Below are 8,751 nucleotides of genomic sequence, written 5' to 3'. Positions count from 1 at the left end.
GGAGGAGGGAGGGGTGGGTGTGGATGTGGGAGACTTGGTCGGTGAGCTTGGTGAGGTTGGTCGGGTCGAAGAGGACGTCGTATTGGAGGTGGAGGTTGTGCATGTCGGATGAAGTGAGATAGGGGGTGAAGGTGGACCAGGGGAAGGGGGTGTCGCTGAGGGTCCCGGTGGGAACGATGTGGATTACATTGTAGCCTTGGGAGGCGAAGGTGGTTAGAGTTGTGGTGTTGGTGTCCCAGTAGAGAGACCATTGGGCTGTTCTATGGTTAGACTGGGTGTGTGGAGGGGAGCGAAGGGACCGGGGAGGTACCGTAGTATGTGTAGGGGAAGATTGGAGTCCAGGTTACGGATTGGTTACGGATGTAGGAGAGCATGCCCGTGCGGTGGTCGATGCGGGTGGCGCTGCCGCCATCAGTGCGCTGGGGGAGGTAGAAGAGTTCGGAGGAGGTGGTGAAGGTGGTGTTGGTGATGCTGTTGGAGAGGGATGCGGTGGTGGTGATGGTGTAGGGGGTTAGCTTTGGGGTAAGGTCGTCAAAGGAGAGGGGAATTTCGGCTTTGGTGATGTCAAGAGGGAGGGTATAGTTGGTGATAGATGCAATTGGGGTCTTGTCGGCGGAAATGTCGATGTTGACATGGATGTGCTGGTCTGTGTAGTTTGTGCTGGTCTGTACTGGTAGAGGATCACCAACGAGGTGAGAGACGGTGGTGTCGACGAGAAGGCTACCCTTTGCATCTGTCTCGAGATAGATGCTCATCCGTGGCCGGACCTTGAGATTGAGCAGGGGGGTGGAAGAGTACGAGGGCTGCTCGAACCAGCCACCAGGGTTGAATGAAGCATTGCTAACAAAGTTAGTCGTGTTATATCAAGTCTTTGCTATAACATACCTTGCTCGATAGGCCTTGCCGCACCAGATGTCCACCCCTGGGGGATTGTTAAAGGCACGAGTCAATGGCAGACTGGCTAGCCCAGCTGCCACAGAAAGAAAGGTCGTCCACATTGCGTCGGTGCATCATGCAGGAACATCCTGGGAGCCGGTGCTTCTTATCAGTCGGCATACTGCAGACCTCCACTCGGACATCAGCCGATGTAACAGTGGCGCTCACGTTGTTTAGTGCCCGGCTGGGCCGACCAGGATATGAGCGTGATTAGCACTTATCTCCGCGTATCTTTGCCGCACTTGATATCTCCCCGCACGCCGGCCGTTTAATCTAAATGATCGGCGTGTTCCAATGACAGGCGGCCACTTGCTGGATTTGCTTCACCTTGCAGACAGGATGTCACTGTGCCATTTCTGGTGGGGGGATATGAAGTCGGCATGACTACTTCTGCACTGCTTCCCCGCTTCGTCGGGTGAGTGTAGATTTTACGCCCATACAGGAGAGTGTATGCATCATGAAGCTCGTTACCCAGATAGCCATCGCATGGCAGTTAGCTGTCACTGCAGCTGCAGTAACGCAGGTTAGTAGTTACCGTACCATTGGGACTCAAGCTGATCATTCAGTCGGAATTCGTCTCCCTCGATTCGTACTTCAACAACAAGGCATTTGGCGTATATCCCGGCCAGACGTCCTTTGATGCGTTGAATCAGTCCTATCCAGACCCCAGCATTATTGGCATCAATGGAACCTACACCTCCACGCACACTGGTGTTGTCTACGACTTTCCGGGCTATCGTGGGCCCGACCTCCCTGACAATGTTGTCTGTGAAGGCCAGACAATCAATGTGCCTCGCGACCAGTACTTCTCAGCATCCATGTTGGTAACATCCGACGTTCAGCTGTCCACCGTGTCGGGGAATGTGACATACACGTATTCAGACGACTCGACACTTGTCTCCGAGCTGCGCAGTCTACCTTGGTGGGCATTCCTGACAATCAATCGCGGCGAGATCATCTTCCCCTACCGGTACACTCACAACGACACCAACTTCAACACATCTCACATCTTCGAATACTCTGCAGCACTGGATCCCAACAAGACTCTGCATTCGATCACCCTGCCAGTCACTACCAACACAACCACCGGCAGACTGCATATTTTTTCCGTATCCCTGTGGAAATCCACCGCCCCATCAGCCCAAGTGCAATTCGTGCGCCCGACCCAAAAGTGGACAGAAAGCGGCAACCAGATAGTCGAAGTGACCATCAACAACCCAGGCAGCAGCTGCATCGCAGGACCTGGAGTCAACTTATCATTATCCATGCCTGGAATCCGAACCCTAGAGCCCGCAAACGTCAAACGACTCTGTCCCGGCGACCAGAAACGCGTCAACATCGGCATCAACGGCACGGCGAACGGAACAGCAACCGTTATCCTCAACTACACCCACTCCATCCAGCACCAAACCTACCCTCACCCCCTCTCCCTCGGCCTAACAGAATGGACCTCAGACCTGTCTAGCCTCTCACAACATGAAAGCCCTGAATGGTTCGACGACGCCAAATTCGGCATCATGATCCACTGGGGTCCCTACTCCGTCCCCGGCTGGGGCAACTCGACTCCCTACGAAAGCTACGCCGAGTGGTTCTGGTACTCCACCCCCCTTCCCCATATCCCAACCTCTTCCCCCAAACCCATCTAACATAGAAAACCGTCAGGTGGTACACCACGCACCGTGCCGCCGACAAATCCGACACCTACGACTACCGGCTGCGCACCTTCGGGCCCACCTGGAACTACGACGACTCGTTCCCCTCCTTCACAGCAGCTAACTTCTCCCCGAAAGCCTGGGTCGACCTCATCTCAGCCTCGGGGGCCAAATACTTCGTGCTAACAACCAAACACCACGACGGGTTCGCCCTCTTCGACACGCAAAACACCACCAACCGCTCCTCCCTCCACTACGGCCCGCACCGGGACCTCGTGTCAGAACTCTTCACCGCGTCCTCAATCCACCACCCCACCCTAAAACGCGGCACCTACTTCTCCCTCCCAGAATGGTTCAATCCAGACTTCGGGCCCTACGGGTTCGCCGAACTCCCGGGGAACACCTCCACCAGCTGGCCAGGCATCATCGCCCGCAACCCCTACACTGGCCTGAATGAACCCTACACAGGCCGCATCCCCGTCACGGATTTCATCACAGACGTAATGGTTCCCCAAATGACCATTCTAGCTCACAATTACAGCACAGACATCATGTGGTGTGACTGCGGGGCCGCGAACGGGACTGCGTCTTTCGCTAGCGAATGGTTCAATTCCGCGCGTGCAGATAATCGCCAAGTGGCAATTAATTCGCGGTGCGGGGTCGCGGAAGTGTCCGACTTCGATACGCCCGAGTATGCGACGTTTAGCTCGGCGCAGTTGCGCAAGTGGGAGAGTAATATGGGCATGGATCCGTATAGTTATGGGTTTAATCGGGCGACTGCGGAAAGAAGTTATATGAATGCTAGTACGGTGGTCAGGGATCTGGTGGATATGGTGAGTAAGAATGGGAATTTTTTGTTGGATGTTGGGCCGCGCGCGGATGGGAGTATTGTCGAGAGGGAGGAGAGGGAGTTGAGGAGGGCTGGGGAGTGGATTCGAGGACATGGGGAGGCGGTGTTTGGGACGAGGGTTTGGTGGGTGAGGAGTGAGGCGGTTGGTGTGACAGGTGATGGTGGGGATGTCGGGGTGAGGTTTACGCAGACGAATGAGGCGTTTTATTTGTTGTTTCTGGGGGATCCGGGGAAGAAGGTGTTTGTGGATGCGTCGGTGCCGTTGTTGAGGGGGGATAGAGTTGTTGTGGTGGGTGGCGATGGGGAAAGGGAGGTAGAGGTTGAGTGGGAGGGGAGTGCGACGGAGGGATTTACGTTTAGGGTTCCTGAGGGGGTATGGGATGGAGAGGAGTTTTGCTGGGTGTTGAAGATTGTGTATCTTGCTTAGTTGTGCCTGTGATGGGGTAGAGCTATGTGGTACATTGGGATAGAGGAATGACGAGCATGCATGGAGCTTCTCTAATATCACCTCACGGTAACGGTCAAGCCAGACTAATATTTTCAAACCTCCCATCCCTCCGTCGAACCGTATATCGCATATCCATAATCCGAAACGTATCTTTCATCGCTGTCCTGGCTCGTCGGACACTCCCTAGGTTCCGTGTCCGTTCTATCCGCTCTAGTCGATCCATCACGAACCGGCGATGATCCTGATCATCCAGTGCGGTCTGCCCGAGAACGTATAACGGCCACAGTAAAGTAGCAGAATCAGGAAGACTCTGGATGAGATCAATCATATTATTCACTAATGTGCGCTTATCCGTTCTTGGGATGAATTGCCTGCGATAGGTAGTGGAGCCGACCCGCTCGATCAAGTACAGTAATGCTGCTAGACGCTTCGTTTCGGCGATTCGAGCTATATCTTCTCTGTGTTGTAGGTGGGGTGGGAGGGTCTGGGTGAGGTTGATGAGGGAGCAAGCAAGGCGATTTGCTCTTGATATGTAGGTATCGGCTGGCCCAGCGTTTATGGTTTTCTGTGGAGCATTAGACGCGTGTCGATTTGCTGAGTTGAAAGCTGAGGAGATGTACGTTTACCATATGCTCATCGGAAGGTAGATCAGAAATGTCATTGGTCATCCCCATGAGTCGCCGTGAGCAGCCCATTATTGTATCAATCTAACAAAAGATTAGATTCGGAATCGACGAAGTTCATGTGGGACAAACCTCATCAAGATTATCGTTTTCTGACCAACCATATCGCCCATTTTCATACATCATTCCTGGCGATGCCGTCCGACGCATGATAGCGTGGGCGACAAAATACATTTGGAAAAACCTTCGCAACCCCTGGCTTGACGAAGCACTACAAGGAAGGCAGTCCAAGAGGTCCAGACCTGCTTCGAGATGTTTTACCCAAGATGAATCGCATTTATCCGATATCTGTAAGTTGCCATGTCAGCAGTTGTTAAAGCCAATGTCCACAATATCACGTACATCGTAAAAGCACAACATCAGAATAGTGCCTATTATTCCATCATCTATATTCTGGAGCTCGACTGCCTGCTGCAATCCCTGTATCGCTCTATTCTTGTAAAGTGCCGCCTCGTTGGCATATCGGGCATCACCAAGTAAGCGAAGCTGATTAGCTGCTACAGACACCATGGCATTCCGGAGAGCTGGATGGCAGAAAGCAAGTGGTGTCAGCAAAGTGATGTATGGGTTGTCAATGCTGCTGAGCGAACAATCCGGCCCGATACTCTGAATAAAGTATTGGAGCAGATAACTCTCAGAATGGGAGTATTCGGAAAGCGGATGGCTTAGGACAGAGCGTAGTTGAAGCGCATCATCCGATTCACCAGACAAGTCCTGCATGACTGTGTCCTCATTGTCGGAATCATAGTCTACCTCGCCTGTGTCCTCGAGGTAATTCTTCACAGTGAGATTAAGGAATACCCACCGGCCACTGTACTCGTCCAGCGATACCATCTCTCGATGAGCGGGCTTAGAGGCGGGTAGATCTAGAATACTTCTCTGTTGTTTTGACCACGTTCCTATGGACAATCATGAGCCATACCTATGATAATGCCAATAACGCTCATCTGGTGAAACCCACCTCTACGGCCTAGGCTAATTCCTTGCTCCACGGGTTCCTCCACAAACGTAAACTCCTCGCACGTCAAATCCAGAGTTCTGCATCGTGTACAGCGGGGGAGATCTCCAATGCAGCGCAGGCCAAGTGCTGCATCCGGCGTCAATATGCCCGCCTCGAGAATTCTTCATGTTCAGGTCCGTACCTTTACACTGAAAGCAACCAGAGGGACGGTGATTCCCAACCGACATTTTCGGAGAAGATGGCATGCATGTACGTGGCACATACGAAATGAGGGGCGGTTACAGGTGGAAGTGTGTCCCGGGCCGTCGTCGTGGCCTGCGTCTGTTTAGGGGGCGTAATGGAAGGAAGGAGGCAGCCCGCCCGAAGAGCGGGGAATGGGCCGGCGCTTATATTAACAGCACCAAACTACGACTAGCTGCAGCTCTTAGAGTGACGCGGCCACACCACATCCCTGCCACTCATTATAGCTATCCGGAATGTATCGGAAGTGGAAATCCGGGCCTAGAGATAGCACATCGAGTGAATTGCTAGCCACACATCTGCCATTGGATTGTGTTGGCTGATTAGGCTGAGACATAATAGGTTGTTACTTTATTCAGGGCTTTTATAAAAAAGCATAAATAGCCAAACGTCCTCTTCGGAAGGTGTTTTATCATGTAGTATATCTAAAATTCGTCTGTTGGAAGTCCGTTCTATCGGCAAAAGCTTCTGTCAAATCTTCATTTGTAACTTGTGAGTCTGGGTCAATGTTGGCAAGTCGCCGGTTGTATTTCAAGACCAACACCCAGTAAAGTCCCGTCAGTGCGACGCATATGCAGTAGCATATTAACATGGCGATAAATCCGCCTGTGTAGGCGGGCGCTTGACTAGCACGGAAGGTTTGGGGTCCGATGAGATTTCCTTCAATTACATTAGTAAGTGGAAATAAAAGCAAAGATGACACAATCTTATGAAAAATAAATATCCAGCATGGACTCACCAAGGGCGTATCCTATATATAAAATGGAGTACTGCACAGTCTTTTTCGTGTGTCCAGCAGTATTAGCTTGCGCCATGGAGATTCCTTGCTTGTCAGCTTGCAAGATAGGCAAAAATACACATGACAGACAGCACTTACCGACTACGTACGGGCCAAAGTAAGTGTAAAGCTAGAGCTCTGTGAGCATGAATGCTGGTCAACGGCTGGAAGGACCTACGAGGTAGATTCCGACTATTTGCCCTGCAACGTTTGTTCGTGGGAGGGAGTACACCAAGGCCGATCCGGCAATGGGCAAACAGCATGCCATCATCGTAACGAGGCACCTTCGATTTGTCCAGCGTGCGGCTAGCCAGGAGAATGAAAACGCAGATAAAGTGGACATTACCCCGGTCGGCATATTCAGGAGGGAGGCCTTAACCGCAGTGAAGCCAAGATTGTTGATCAGGATGCCACTAAACGTAGTCAGACCTATATCGTAAGCGATAGTAGAGCTACACGCGAGAAGGCAGTTTACCTCCATTAGGAATGTTGATAGCTATGTTGAAGGAAAACAGAATCCAAGTTTTGGCATCCAACACAGCTTCAAGAGCCTGTTCCCGTTTCCATTCTTTGTTTATGATGCCGGTTTGGTTTTCCGCCAGACGTTGGGTTGCATAGAAACTTTCCTGGTCGGTGAAAAAGAAGGCGTTCATCGGCGATTCTGGTAGAAGCACGAACGCTGTTATGGACCACACTGCGGAAAGAGAGCCTAAGTACTTAGCAGATCGCAGTACTATGATAGGTGTTTCACTTACCGACAATCAGGTAAAGATATTGCCAGATAGCCAGAGGTGCAGAGTCGGGGATATGCCCGACTGCCCAAGACAGGAACCCATTGATCACGGAGCTGAAAGCAGCGAACACAATTGCATTTCGTGGAGGTTGTTCCGCCTTTTTATAGAAGCCGGCGACGATGAGACTAATCGTTGGGACGATGATTGCTTCAAGGTAGCCTAGATTAGGGATATCACTATCATGGCGTCCTTATCAGTGTTGTTGAGTGTACCTTGAGAACATACCCATAAAAAACCTCAGCGCCATCAGCCCGTTCCAGTTTTTCGATGCGGGTATCAGCAGAGCTAAGCAGGACCAGCCGAGGGAGCACGAAGAAAGATATTTTGCGGATGGGAGTCGCTGTACGAGGAAGGAAGAAGGGCACATCCCAATGATGGCCTTCCTCAGTGTCAGATTTTGGGTAATGGACAACAGTAAGAAACACGTACACCGATAGATAAAATTGATCCCGCCCAGGAGTACTGTTGACCAACGAGATGAAGATCTAGATACTTGTTAGGGCAATATGCGATAGCGATGGCCATCGATACCTTTCTCCAGTCCATAGATTGCCGCAGTACTGAGAGCAACCTTGTCCACTGCCCCGAGAGTGGCGGTGAGCAGAAGCTGGCCTTGATCAGTAGACGTAATGCTTATGGTCTGGTAAGAAGCTTACCATGGGAACTAGAATGCAGTCGATCTTGCGCAACAATTTTCTTTCCACTTCCAATGTCATGGGAGGATAACTTGTGCTGTGAGCAAGGTACGAAGCAGCTCCATCAACTTCCTTTTCGATCTCCATCTTTCCTAGTGGTAATGTTGACATCTCTACTGCTGTGTTCGTCTCTCCCATGGCGATCTGCTAGGGTCGGTGAATCACGGGATGGGTTCACGTGCCATACTAACAACTGAACGTCCCCGATTTGTGCGCGGTGGAGACCAGTTATAGGGAGAGATATATATTCTACTATCGTTTCCCGCTCTGCTAGTTGCACCACCCCCGTCAAGAAAATCTCTGCGAAGACTACTGCGCCGGGCGCTGGAAGGCTTCCCTCGGGTGGGAAGCGCTTGCAGGGGTCTAATCACTGTCACACTAATCTGGCACACTCATTGGTGCCCCCAACGCGGCCATGTCCGATGCATAAGCCAGTCAAGTTCTAGTACTGGCAATCACATCATTTTGATGAGGGGTATTAATCTACAATGTCCGACAGTGGAGCTGCTGGGCGGCTGGTTATCAAATTATTGATGGATAAATTATCGGTTGACCAGAGATGCGGCCTTAGAGAGCACCGGCGCCTGAGGCCCTTGTTCCTTCCCCTCTTTTCTTAGCCCAATGCGGCAGCAATTTTGCAGCCAGAAGGGACAAGATCCTCCTGCCATGCACTCGCGTCGAGTCATGCTCCCACAGACTGCTGAGAATGACCGG

At 51.7% G+C, this 8,751-nt stretch overlaps 4 protein-coding genes across 4 annotated transcripts; 1 reads left to right on the top strand and 3 right to left on the bottom strand.

The window, feature by feature from the left end:
* Nucleotides 1–998, bottom strand: An13g02120 (uncharacterized protein; the record flags this gene model as incomplete). The annotated part of the gene is made up of 3 exons (XM_059743875.1): nucleotides 1–255; nucleotides 311–840; nucleotides 886–998. Coding segments are annotated over 3 exons (898 nt in total), but the record flags the coding sequence as incomplete, so codon positions are not given.
* Nucleotides 999–2,201: 1,203 nt separating this feature from the next.
* An13g02110 (uncharacterized protein) lies at nucleotides 2,202–3,865 on the top strand (the record flags this gene model as incomplete). Its single annotated transcript, XM_001396312.3, has 2 exons — nucleotides 2,202–2,530; nucleotides 2,599–3,865. 2 exons carry the CDS (start codon nucleotides 2,202–2,204, stop codon nucleotides 3,863–3,865), a joined length of 1,596 nt encoding a protein of 531 aa, XP_001396349.3.
* Nucleotides 3,866–4,461: 596 nt separating this feature from the next.
* An13g02100 (uncharacterized protein) lies at nucleotides 4,462–5,757 on the bottom strand (the record flags this gene model as incomplete). The annotated part of the gene is made up of 5 exons (XM_001396311.3): nucleotides 4,462–4,593; nucleotides 4,642–4,857; nucleotides 4,912–5,468; nucleotides 5,531–5,656; nucleotides 5,712–5,757. The coding sequence occupies 5 exons, from the start codon at nucleotides 5,755–5,757 to the stop codon at nucleotides 4,462–4,464; spliced, it is 1,077 nt and encodes a 358-aa protein (XP_001396348.3).
* A 425-nt stretch (nucleotides 5,758–6,182) lies between these two features.
* An13g02090 (uncharacterized protein) lies at nucleotides 6,183–8,175 on the bottom strand (the record flags this gene model as incomplete). Its single annotated transcript, XM_059743874.1, has 9 exons — nucleotides 6,183–6,430; nucleotides 6,510–6,593; nucleotides 6,723–6,977; nucleotides 7,024–7,257; nucleotides 7,304–7,501; nucleotides 7,568–7,721; nucleotides 7,772–7,827; nucleotides 7,874–7,949; nucleotides 7,999–8,175. The coding sequence occupies 9 exons, from the start codon at nucleotides 8,173–8,175 to the stop codon at nucleotides 6,183–6,185; spliced, it is 1,482 nt and encodes a 493-aa protein (XP_059602097.1).
* Between the last annotated feature and the right edge of the window lie 576 nt (nucleotides 8,176–8,751).

This window comes from Aspergillus niger (genome assembly GCF_000002855.4).
Source record: "Aspergillus niger supercontig An13".
NCBI classification, from domain to species: domain Eukaryota; kingdom Fungi; phylum Ascomycota; class Eurotiomycetes; order Eurotiales; family Aspergillaceae; genus Aspergillus; species Aspergillus niger.
The sequence above is the reverse complement of the archived record's forward strand: the minus strand, read 5'-3'. Positions and strand labels throughout refer to the sequence as shown.